This window comes from Zeugodacus cucurbitae, chromosome 3, assembly GCF_028554725.1.
Source record: "Zeugodacus cucurbitae isolate PBARC_wt_2022May chromosome 3, idZeuCucr1.2, whole genome shotgun sequence".
In the NCBI taxonomy this organism is placed as follows: Eukaryota; Metazoa; Arthropoda; class Insecta; order Diptera; family Tephritidae; genus Zeugodacus; species Zeugodacus cucurbitae.
In genome coordinates this window covers 31,840,998-31,854,702 of record NC_071668.1, presented here as the reverse complement: position 1 = coordinate 31,854,702, position 13,705 = coordinate 31,840,998, and the positions used below count along the sequence as shown (strand labels likewise).

Genomic DNA, 13,705 nt, shown 5'->3' with positions numbered 1-13,705 from the left:
ATGGCAATAAATAAATTATATCTCTGGTCCGATTCCGAAATAGTTCTAGCTTGGTTAGAAAAACCACCCCATGCGTGGAAAACGTATATTTCTAACCGAACATCTCAAATACTTGACCTAGTAGGATCAGCCACTTGGCGACACGTAGCCAGCGCTGACAATCCTGCTGATCTAGGGACAAGAGGATGCAAACCTCTGCATCTCGCCACCACCACCCTCTGGTGGAATGGCCCCCGATGGTTAACAGAATCTCACGATTCTTGGCCACAATCGCCTATGCGCAACATACTTGCCCCAGAAGGTCGCAAAATCGCCACTTATCATACCACACTGGATGATAATGACATCCTTGAACGGTTCTCATCGTTCCCAAGGGCACTCAGAGTAGTCGCCTATATGTTCAAATTCGTAGAACGGCTCAAAATTAGAATTAAAGGAGCAACATACTCTCAATGCGGAACATTGACGCACTCTGACTTACAAAAAGCAAAGGTCGCTCTTATCGCATCGACTCAAATGCGCTACTTCAGCCGCGAAATAACATTATTGAGAGAATCAAATCCCATTGATCGAAAAAGTTCACTCTTAGTTCTAAATCCTTTCCTAGACACGAAAGGTCTTCTTAGAGCGAATGGTCGGCTTGCAAACTCAAGCCTAACATACAATGAACGCCACCCGATAATCATACCAGAGAGGTCTCCATTTACCACACTCTTTCTTCATTATATTCTGATGCTACACGCCGAACATCGCCTCATGCAACAGATAGTCCGTCAAGAGTACTATATTCCCCGTCTTAAGCCAAAAATAAAGAAATGCATCTTCATGTGCAAGATCTGCACTATGCATAAGCAGAAAATGCGAACACAGATTATGGCAGCACTTCCACCGGAACGCTGCAATTTCGCTCTGCCCTTCACTATCACAGGTGTCGATTTTGCAGGGCCTTTTCAGATAAAGGCGTCCATGCTAAGATCTCCCACCCTCATGAAAGACTATGTGGCTGTTTTTGTCTGTTTTACGACAAAAGCAGTACACCTTGAGCTATGCACGAATCTGACGACAGAGGCTTTTCTCGCGGCATTTGCTCGCTTTGTCGGACGTCGTGGTTTTCCCTCCAAAATCATGAGCGATAATGGCAAAACGTTTATAGGGGCTCAAAGAGCCACTGAAAGACAATTTGTGGAATTTATACAACAAGTCTCACCTGAAATTGTACAGAAATATGCTCCCCAAGGCATCAATTGGCAATTCATTCCCCCAAGCGCTCCACACATGGGAGGTTTATGGGAATCCGCTGTAAAAAGCTTTAAATCCCACTTCAAAAAAATAGCTGGCAACCATAAATTCAACTATGAAGAATTTGCAACATTACTAACTAAAATTGAAGCCGTTCTCAATTCACGGCCTCTTACTGCACTCTCGCAAGATCCCTCCGATCTCACAGCCTTAACTCCAGGGCATTTTCTTAAAGGAGCACCCATCTTGGCCTGAGTCATCAGGTGTGGCCTGAGCCAAGCGTGGCGTCGCTATTCTTAATAAATAGATGGGAAAGAATTAAAATTCTCCATCACAATTTTAGCCGTCGATGGAAAGAAGATTATATAAAGGACCTCCACAAGAGGTACCGCTGGAAAACAGCACAACAGACGCCAAAGCTTGGAGACTGTGTCCTCATTCATGATGAATGTCTACCCCCTACGGAATGGCGACTAGGTCGCATAAAGAAACTTTATTACGGCTCCGACGGTCATATACGCGTAGTTGATCTCCGTACGCAAGCCGGAATACTAACCAGACCGCTCGTTAAATTTATATATAAAACAAGAATATATACCTACCAAAGAACCGATAAAGAACCGTAAATAAGAAAATTAAATAAAACCTAAAACCTGCCTACCTAAGGACGATTAAATGACGACACACTACTGCCACCCCACGTGGCGCAATGTTCAGATAGATCTTTAATCATTAAATTGTATCTAATGTAATTGTTTTCCATACACAGCAATATAGACGTGGATATGATATCCCCACCAACGCCAACCGTGCGTTCGACGGTCACCATTCCACGATCTGGGACTACCCCAATCGCAACCCCTCGAACTACCATTGCAGCAACCGCGGCCCGAACCCGGGCACAAACCACACCAATGATCCATCGAAGTGACACGCTGCCACCATCGACGTCACCAACACCGCCGATTGAACCTCACCGCATGCGATGTCCCCTATGTTGCCGCCCGCACCGGTTGCAACATTGCACCATTTTTAAGGGGATGCCGCCTCCGCAACGTCAGCAGGTCGCCCAGGCCCATGGCCATTGTCTAAACTGCCTTACGCGCACCCATGCAACGCAGGACTGCACATCCAGTAATAGGTGCATGGTATGTATGCGATCGCATCATACGTTGCTGCACCGCATCACCAGATCCGTCGTCGGGCGACAACCTGCCCCACGCAATCGCAGTGCACGCCAACAACCGCGGACCAACAAACCGCCACGGTCACGTCGATCAATAACCCCAGAATTCTGGCGATTATCACCACAACGCCGCCAGGCGCGAGCTAATTCCCGCCGTTCAACCGGCCTCAGCAACGTAGTTGCCACGTTGCAACAACTCCAAAGACTCCTAGGCTAAATATTCGCCTAGGGGGGCAGGATGTATAAATGAGCATCGGCCCCGTTTACCATACTCACCATAGCATCACCTACCGTCCATATTAACACACACGCATACATCTCTCACGAGAACTTTACACATCAACACACACAAACACACACCAACTTGAGAACATCAAACTGGAGACTTTTACGTTAACAAAAAGGATCAACGATCAAAAAAGAACCAGCTTTTGCTATCGACTCCGAGTAAAGCAACATCGCCGTAGACTTCGTCGTGGTTTTTTAATTACCCTTATTTAATATCTAATTCAATAATCAACTCCTGTGAACTCAAATTTATTGTAAAATAAAAATTGTTACAAATCGGAAATAAATTCTTTTTCAATTAGTGTTGTGGAAAAAAGGAACAAGTGGTAAGTGACGAGTTCACTATATGGTTTTTCCGCATTCAACCCTAGGCCTGCTTGTGTTGCCCAATTTTGGACAGTATTGAGTGTGCTGGTCATAATGTTGCTAATAGTATGCAGACACTTTCCTGTTATTACTATGGCTATGTCGTCCGCATACACTATTATCTTGGGAGCTTTACCTTCGAAGTTCTTCAACAGATTATTCACGAACAGTGTCCAAAGGAGCGGAGAAAGTACTCCGCCCTGCGGAGTTCCCCTACCAACCTCCTTGGTCGTTCTGGCATCATTCCATTCTGTCGTCATCCTTCTAGAAGTCAAGAGGCTTTTTACCCACCGTCGTATGACAGGTTCAACCCCTATAGACTCGATACCATTCAGAATGGATTCCGTTGAAACGTTATTGAATGCACCGGAAATGTCCAGAAAAGCTCCGAGAGCATACTCTTCATATTCCAGGGCATTTTCGATGTTAAATACTAGTGAATGGAGTGCAGTCTCTACAGATCTGCCTTTAGTATACGCATGCTGTGCTTTGAACAGGCTGCCAGGGGGCGCCGCGTCCCTTATATGCACATCTACGATTTTCTCTAATGTTAAAGGAAAGAGGTTAAGCTTATGGGCCTAAACTCCTTTGAGTCCGAACCTTAGGCATCCTCTAAAAATCGTTTTTAACCACGGCACAACTAACAGTTGTATATTTTGTAGCATGGCTGGGATGATTCCATCCTCACCTGGGGATTTGAATGGACTGAACGAGCGAATTGCCCATTCAATCTTGTCATCCGTGATAATGTGTTCAGGAAAGTTCATAGACCATTCATCTACACACTCAGGAGTGACTGGACTCTTACAGCCTGGGAAGTGCACCCTGACAAGGTCCTCTAATGAGTCCTCACAGTTGTGCGTCCATTCTCCGTCAATTTTGCGAATCAGACCAGGTGGAGCGGGGCTCTTGGATAACATTATTATATTCAACAATTATTTACGTATTCAATGGTTTCGCCCTTGATGTCGACCTTTGATGGTCGAGCCTCTATTGCAGGCTTCGAATTGACAATGCAATGAAGTATTACTGTATCATCTTCTTCAATTCCATATTTTGGCTTTAGAAAACTTTTATTTTACGTTTTTAAAATGCGTGCTTCAATAATTTAAACTTTAATTAGGCTGCAGATCACTGATTTAAATAAAACACACAAAATAATATTTCACAAGCAGCCATGATATAGCTCAAAACAAAACTTGTTTAAACACGAGAACTTTGGTTGTTTCTTTCTATCATTCAAGGTGCTGTACGAAAGAAGAGTTGAGGTAAATGTTTATGCACATTTCGCCCTTTGTTGCATATGTGTGTATGTAGTGGTGTTATTAAAATTTCTTTGAAAGTGTTGGTGTTTCAATACCCATGACTTGCTGGGCATTCTCTTTTGATTGTTGAGATAACTCATGATCTCATTTTTTTATGTTGGCAACAAAGCCAGATCATGGGCTACATACAAGAGTGATATAATTCAAGTTTACGACACTCGTTTACCGTTAGCTTTTTAGGCTATTAATTCCTTGTCGCATGACGTCATAAAGACCCCAGTGCACGGTAGTATAAAACAACACCACAAAACCAGAAGGTGTAAGTGAGCGGTAGTCCTTTTTTTATTTAAATACCAAGTTAAAAATATATTAACTTGAAACAAAGTTCGAAATGCCGGAATTTAATAACAATAGTACAAAAAAATTTTATAGAAATAGATTTTTCTAATTTTCCAAGCAACAAAAAAGTTGGCAAAAATGGCGAACTTTTTGTAACAAAACAAACAATTTTAATTATTAATAAGCATTATTATATTGCATTATTTTATAGATGACGATTTTAAGAATTACGTTCATTGTGATATTTTATCTGCACATTGTTCAATTTGGTTCACTATGTTTTACATTTCCGTTTTCGATTAAACAATTCTTCTTCATTCTGGGTCCTGATTACGTCACTAACGCTGCCGTTACACGGGAAAGAACTTGGTTTCAAGTTGATCACACGAACTAATTCTCAAAATTGACATAAATTGAAAGCCATGACGTAGGCTGCAAGCAACTTCAGCAGAAACTACATAGCTCGCGAATGCGAATGCGAACGTTTGACAGTTGAGTTGAATACACATGTTCTTATGCGATGAGCTACATAGCTTTCGCATGTTTTCGCAACCAACGCTCCGAATTTCGAACTCGGATTCGAAGACGCACAGAAGTTGAAAATTTTCAACTTTCATGCGCTAACACAGCAACCCTCACATTCTTAAGAATAGCAACCAACATTATGTTACTTACAATATTGTATGTTTTAATTATTTAAGCCCGTTTTCTTCGCTACAATATAAGTATTTTTGTGATTATTTGTATTTATTAATTTATTAATAGTATATTTATCAAATATATAAAATAATTTTTAAAGATTAGAGGTGATGAAATTTTAATAATTTTTTAATATGCAGTTCTTCAAGGCATACAACGGCAATCGCTCATCAATCGTACTGTAACGGATTTCCAAAATCTATCGTTTACTCTAAAACTCTACCCTGAGTTCGATCACTGGATTGTCAAATAAAAGTCACACTTTAATGGCTATACACTAATCTTTATTTCTAATTCCTTATAACTTAACACTTTAGTACTCAATACTCTACTTTACAACTCTAACTTATAACTTGTTTACACTTTGCTCGACAACTCTCTCCTTAGAATTGTCCTCACTCGACAACTCTCTTATCAGAACTGTGTCTTGCTGCCAGCCCGGCAGCCCTTATATAGTCGATTGTTAGCGATACATCGCCACTCGAACATTCTGGCAACTACGAGTATCGATGTCTAGATACATCTGGCAAGTTATCGATTTCGATAGTAAATTCTGCCATTTCGTTACACTGCCCTCCACTTAAGTCTGATCGTCCCGATTAGACATACTTCCAGAACCAAACCCTTAGCATTTCTTCCTTTCATCTCGTCTTCTAGGACACTGTTGTCCTCTTTAGCATTTATTTCTCCATTAGCATTAATCCTAAACCTTAAATCAATCAGTAACCAAAAATTATCCTCGCAGTTGTCTACGCCGTTGATTCCAGGAACATGGATATGTGGACGTCCTCTGTATCTGTGACGATACCTGTCCACCAGCTTTCTAAAATGCTCTTCCAAATTTCGGATGAATCTTTCCACCATGATATCGAATCGTGGATGTGATGCAGCTTCACATATTTTCCGGACACATAGCTTCTGGCACATCTCCCAATTTTTGATGTCTATGTCCACCATCTCATCAGTCTCTTGGCTTAGAATTGGGTATTTCTCCGTCCTAGCCATCAAACCACTCCTGTTTCCCGATCTGCTGGTAGGTAATGGACCAGCTACAACCATGGCAAATTGCTCAAATGGCGTTCCCGAACTGTACTGCTTCATCTGATTATGACTCTTGGAACTCGACACCTCATTTGCAATGCAATCTCCCATTAATTTACGACAATCAACCCAACAAAACTGATTCCTCAACCTTCCCAAGGTTTCCGGGATTCTTATGTGCCCTTCACTAGGACCTTTGTGCATCTCGTAGCAAACTTTAGGTGATCTTTCGTTTCGAACAACAACGAGAGATCGGGAGCAGTATCCTCCTTTGCCTTTCCACACTCGATATAGGCAACCAGCCACCAACTTAAAACTGTTCCACTGTGCCTTTGCGACTAGAGGTTCTGCAGACATTTCATCTTTCTTTGGACGTTTCACAACTGGAGCTTCATCTTGAGATTCTCGTTCCTTCATATCACAATCTTTTGTCCATGACATGTCTGTCTTCTCTGGGGTCACCTGCGTCAATATATGTGCCTCCTGCTCCTTCAATTGTGTAGACAACTGTGCTGAAACCTGCGATGTCACACACTCTCCATACACTTCCAGCTGTGTTGACACCTCTTTACTTTTTAAGGTCACCTCCATCGACTTCTCCTCTTCCAACTGTGAGGAAACCCCATTCACTTCCAATTGTGTTAACAAAATCTCTCCATGCACTTCATGCTCTTTAAGCTGTCTTAACATGTCTGCTCTATTTGAGGTCACATCCATTGACTCATCCTCCTCCTCTTTTTCCAACTGTGAGGACACCCTATTCGCTTCGGACTGTGTTAACAAATTCTCGTCTTGCGTTTCCAGCTGTATTGACACATCCGCTTTATTTGAAGTCTCATCCTTTGATTCTTCCTTCTGCTTTCCTAATTGTGAAGAATCTTGATCTGACATTGGCAATCACAGCTTTGTCATGAATTTTGACCAACGCGCGGCCTGCGCTTTAAACAATGATTGCTGCTGGGCTTTCAACTCCATTAATTCTAATTTCTGCGCTTGGAACTGTGACGATATGTGCGACAAAATCGTCTTCATGTCTTCTTCAGTTAACTGAGCCATTATCTATTCTGCAGTTTTATTTGGCAATCCCACTTCTGACACCAATTGTAACGGATTTCCAAAATCTATCGTTTACTCTAAAACTCTACCCTGAGTTCGATCAAATAAAAGTCACACTTTAATGGCTATACACTAATCTTTATTTCTAATTCCTTATAACTTAACACTTTAGTACTCAATACTCTACTTTACAACTCTAACTTATAACTTGTTTACACTTTGCTCGACAACTCTCTCCTTAGAATTGTCCTCACTCGACAACTCTCTTATCAGAACTGTGTCTTGCTGCCAGCCCGGCAGCTCTTATATAGTCGATTGTTAGCGATACATCGCCACTCGAACATTCTGGCAACTACGAGTATCGATGTCTAGATACATCTGGCAAGTTATCGATTTCGATAGTAAATTCTAGTTTGTTCTGGTGCCATTTTCGTTACAGTACATTACAAATTCGAATTAGAATTCGACTTATGATGGAAGCTGGGGCCCTATTCTGTAACTCGATTCGAAAATGAATTTTTTCGAATTCGAATGTTTTGAATTCTGTAACTCAATTTTCGCATTTTCAATCCTACTTTCGAATAGTGAATCCGAATAACGAATATTTGCAATTATGTAGTTCGAATTTAATTGTTAAATGTACTCGAATTTCGTATAAAATATTCGATAGCTTGGGCCCTATTCTGTATCTCGATTCGAAAGTAAATTCCATTCGAATTTAATATTCGACTCGAATGTGTTTTAGTATTTTGTAAAAAAATCGAATTAAGTTTATAAATATGCGAAAGTTGTACCACCCTGTGCCAGTATTTTCGAATACTAAATGTCAAAATAAAATGAAATAAGTTTAAATTTATTTGAAAAATATGGATTCCGTTGCATTGTGGAGGAGTTCGTTGCATTTTAGGTGGAGAACTAGGAAATTATTGAGGAAAGGATTGCGAGAAGATCTTTTAGAAATAAATCTAATATTATGGAATTATCGCCAAATTGGTTATTGGTTATGTGCATATGCATTATGTTCGGTTATAAACTGTTTGCATTTAGGATTATAGCTTCATACACTACTTTAGACTTTCCAAGGAATCCTTTAATTATGTCTTGCAATGTATAGCTTATGAACTCACAAGAAAAGCTTTAAGCCTTTGGCAAAATTTGGATGTGATTGCATAAATTTCACCTTTATTTAAATTTTTTTTGTTTTGTGTTAATAACTTTTATTAGCCGAGACCCTATTAAAAATAATATTGCATTTAAACTTCTTATCCATAGTATAATATGTAATAAAACTTATTAAAATAATTAATTTTTTCAAAACATTTTCTTTCTACAACTCATAAGCTATTGAATATTTTATACGAAATTCGAGTACATTTAACAATTAAATTCGAACTACATAATTGCAAATATTCGTTATTCGGATTCACTATTCGAAAGTAGGATTGAAAATGCGAAAATTGAGTTACAGAATTCAAAACATTCGAATTCGAGAAAATTCATTTTCGAATCGAGTTACAGAATAGGGCCCCTTATGAGTTGTAGAAAGAAAATGTTTTGAAAAATTTAATTATTTTAATAAGTTTTATTACATATTATACGATGGATAAGAAGTTTAAATGCAATATTATTTTTAATAGGGACTCGGCTAACAAAAGTTATTAACACAAAACCAAAAAAAAAGTGAAATAAAGGTGAAATTTATGCAATCACATCCAAATTTTGCCAAAGGCTTAAAGCTTTTCTTGTGAGTTCATAAGCTATACATTGCAAGACATAATTAAAGGCTTCCTTAGAAAGTCTAAAGTAGTGTATGAAGCTATAATCCTAAATGGAAACAGTTTATAACCGAACATAATGCATATGCACATAACAAATGACCAATTTGGTGATAATTCCATAATATTAGATTTATTTCTAAAAGATCTTCTCGCAATCCTTTCCTCAATAATTTCCTAGTTCTCCACCTAAAATACAACGAACTCCTCCACAATGCAACGGAATCCATATTTTTAAATATAAATTTAAACTTATTTCAGGGTGGTACAACTTTCGCAAATTTATTAACTTAATTCGATTTTTTTACAGAATGCTAAAACACATTCGAGTCGAATATTAAATTCGAATAGAATTTACTTTCGAATCGAGATACAGCAGAGGGCTCCTGCTCTCGTAGTCCTCTGTGTCAGGAAGTAACAAAAATCATGCACCAAGAAATACAACACAAAATATGCTACAACAACAGGTATTATTGAAACTAATTTATTTGCAAAACTAAGACAAAACAATAATGATATTCTTATTATTTAACAGAGTTGGTATTAATACTTCCCAAGCTTATAATATTGGTGGATAATCGCCAAATGGTGTGACAAGTGTATCAGCAACAACAAGTTATACATATTCAAATTCACAATAAAAGTAAAATCGCACAACGCAACAGGCAAATAACAAGGTTTGTTCTACGAATATAGATGTTTTAATTATTTTTAACCAACTTTAAATATTTTTCAGGCATCGGATGATGTACTACAAATTACATCGGACTTTTGGAGTAGCACTTTTAACACAGTGTCTCCTATGATGCCCTTGGACCTACACAATGGATAATGTAAGCTTTCTCCGAAGTTCAAATATCTGAAAAGGATAATAAAAAGAGAAAAGTATATTCTAACAAAAGATTTTACATTTAGTATATACATATATAGGGTTTGATATTATCAACTCACCCATCTGCCTAAAGTGGGACAAACCTTTTTCTGCTTCTCTTTTTAGTTTTGTATGTACGCACCAGATGTGCGTCGCAGCTCGCTTTGCCTTCCGAAACCAATTTCTGCTGTTATTTCCTCAAAATAAGCTGGAGGATGGGATCATGTGTAGAAGTTCACGTAAGTGAGGAAAGTTTTTGATTGTCATTCACTTGGGAGTGGCCAGAAACGATTCTTCTTCGGTGAAAAGCCAGGGAGAAGAACTAGCAGTTTCAATCAATGTTACTATGCGATTCTTAAGGGCGAATTGACAGAAGTACACAAAATTCTTGTGTACGTGTGATCGTTCATCCGCTCTTATCTGATCTGTATACGCATAGTGACCACATGGCTATTACTATGGTGATCGGAAACACCAAGAGTAAAGAACATACGCAATTCAGGAAATTGCAGAATATGGGATGGAAAGTAGCAACTCTCGACGTTGATCTTTTTCGACTTGTGTTGGATGACAATCTTCCAATCATAGAAGATACAGAACGACAAGCAAGGATACTGGTGAAACATATCAGGAAAGTATGCGACGCCGCTATGTGTAGAAAGAAAAAGAGCCACTACAGAAAACCAACATACTGGTGGATTGGGGAAATCGACATCCTAAGGAATGAATGAGGAGGCGGAGATCACCAGAGTACACAAACCTGCACGATTGTTTAAAAAAGAAACGACTCGCTCAAAAAAGCAATTAAAGAGAGCAAACTCTCTTGCTTCAGAGAAAACGCAGACAAAAACCCGTGGGGCGATGCTTACAAAGTGGTAATGACAAAAATCAAAGGTAATAAAAGGGCAAGCACCTACTTGTCCCGCGTTATTGAAAAATGATGTGGAGACCCTTTTCCCCACTCAAACGAACGAACGACCTCTACTAGCCTACACGGCTGCGGTCTTAAATACCCCAGTGGTCACTGATGAGGAACCCTTGTTGTGGAACGTACTCTATGACGGAGTGTTGTGATTTCCACTACCAACGGGAGTCCAAATTATAGGATACGCGGACTGAGTCAAATACAAAGACTATGTGAAGACGCTGCTTTAAAGATTAAAAACTGGCTCACAGCAAATAAGCTCCAATTAGCGGGACAGAAAACTGAAGCAGTTCTAAGAACAAGTAGAAAATTTAACACTTAATATCGACGGGTATAACATAACTACCGAGCAGTCGCTGAAGTATCTCGGCGTTGTAATAGACACACGGCTGAGCTACAAAACGCACATCGAAAAAGCATGCGAAAAAGCTGCGCGAGTAACAGCGACCATATCGAGAATGATGGCCAATATCGGCGGACCAAGCCAGAACAAGCGCGCACTCCTGGCTAAAGTAAGTCAGTCTGTGCAAATGTATGCGGCGCCCATTTGGGGACCAGCAATGCAGATTAATACATATGCTAAGAAAGCAAGATCATTGACTAGACTAACTGCAATCAGGGTGATCAGGGCATTCCGCACCGTATCGCATGAAGCATCCGGAGTCATAGTGGGCATCATACCGCCCGATATATTGGCAATGGAAATTAAAAGAGCTTACGACAAATCCAGAGACATTGGAAGACGGTTAACAACAGAAGAGCGTAACGAAGAAAGATTGAAAAGTATATATGAGTGGCATAACCGCTGGGACATGAAGGAAAAAGGGAGATGGACGGAAGCGTGAAAGCTTGGGTGGAAAGAAAACACGGTGAGACGGATTTTTACCTGACGCAATTTCTAACCAGACACGGTTGTTTCAGGGAACCGATTGTTCCTTATGTGGTGACGGGAGAGAAAGTGTTCAGCATATTTTCTTTACTTGCCTAAAGTACGAAATAGAGAGAACAGAAATAGAGATTATTATAAAAGAACGCGTAACTGCAGAAAATATTGTGCACCACATGATAAAAGGTAAATTCGTGTGGAATAAAGTAAAAATATGGTTCGCAATTGCCCTCCAGGAACTAAGAAGAACGAAATGCAACGTATTAGCGAAAAAAGAAGAGCTAGCGAAGAGTAGATTAAAAAATCGCTGATGAAGAGTCAATTTTGGCTGAGCCTGGTCCTGCGTAGAAATGCTTAGCGGCAGTACCGTGGGTCCAGTGAACTGCAGTCGGAGTTAAGGGTTTAGTAAAAAAAACCAAAACAAAGCTCTTACCTCTTGCACAATTCGGGATATTATCTTGGTACAATCACGAATGAAAGACCCAAAACAGCGAACGAAAACTCCACGTGCACTTTCAGTACTGCGACCCAAACAGCCTTGAAACTGTACCCACTTATTCCGGTGAGTTCTACCAAAACCCCATATGAAAATTTAATAACAAAATCATTAATTATATTTCATATTTATTGAAAATAGCATACCATTTAGGGAATTATTATTATATTTACTATATACATGCATGATCGTAGTATACTATCTACATATGTTTTTAGTATTGAGATTTGTCGTTCCGCAGTGGAGAGAAAACAGACTGCCTACTTCGCAATATTGCGATCGACCACAACATGTTCGGGGTGAGATAGATATCGAGAGCTGAAGAGGGAAGCGAGACAAATTTGCAGACGTAAAAAGAAAGAGGCCGAAATGTGTGAGTATGAAATGCTTGAAAAGCTGGCCGACATGGGTAATGCTCGAAAAGTTTATGAAAAGATGAGGCGATTTACAGAAGGTTTCAAGACCGGAGCATTATCATGTAGGGACCGAGGAGGTAATTTGGTAACGGATGTCCAGAGCATACTGGAATTATGGAGGGAACACTTCTCCGACCTGCTGAATGGCAGTGAAAGTAAGAAACCATTAAATGGCGAGCCCGATTCCCCAATCGATGACGATGGAATAGATATTCCATTACCCGACCATGATAAAATTCGAATAGCAATTACCCGCTTGAAGAACAACAAACCGGCGGGGGCCGATGGATTGCCGCCCGAGCTATTCAAATACGGCGGCGAAGAACTGATAAGGTTCATGCATCAGCTTCTTTGTAGAATATGGTCGGAAGAATGCATGCCTGACGATTGGAATCTCAGTGCCCAATCTGCCCAATCCATAAAAAGGGAGACCCCACAATCTGCGCCAATTACCGTGGTATAAGTCTCCTCAATATCGCATATAAGGTTTTGTCGTGCGTATTGTCTGAAAGACTAAAGCCCACCGTCAACGAACTGATTGGACCATATCAGTGTGGCTTTAGACCTGGAAAATCGACAAATCTTGGAAAAGGCCCGAGAGAGAATAATCGATATTCACCATCTTTTCATCGATTTTAAAGCTGCCTTCGATAGCACGAAAAGGAGCTGCCTTTATGCAAAACTAATACGGCTATGTAAACTGACGTTGAGCAACACCAAAAGATCCGTCAGGATCGGGAAGGACCTCTCCAAGCCGTTCGATACCAAACGAGGTTTCGGACAAGGTGACTCACTATCGTGCGACTTCTTCAATCTATTGCTGGAAAAAATAATACGAGCTGCAGGGTTGAATAGAG

General features: G+C 40.0%; 1 protein-coding gene across 1 annotated transcript; it reads left to right on the top strand.

Annotated features, from left to right (window-relative positions):
- LOC114805108 (uncharacterized) lies at nt 1-1,494 on the top strand. The gene has a single exon (XM_029045663.2). The coding sequence runs from the start codon at nt 1-3 to the stop codon at nt 1,492-1,494; it is 1,494 nt and encodes a 497-aa protein (XP_028901496.2).
- Nucleotides 1,495-13,705: the final 12,211 nt, after the last annotated feature.

Bases quoted from the DNA above. Each gene is read 5' to 3' on its own strand.
- LOC114805108 (XM_029045663.2), top strand. From the start codon at position 1: ATGGCAATAAATAAATTATATCTCTGGTCCGATTCCGAAATAGTTCTA.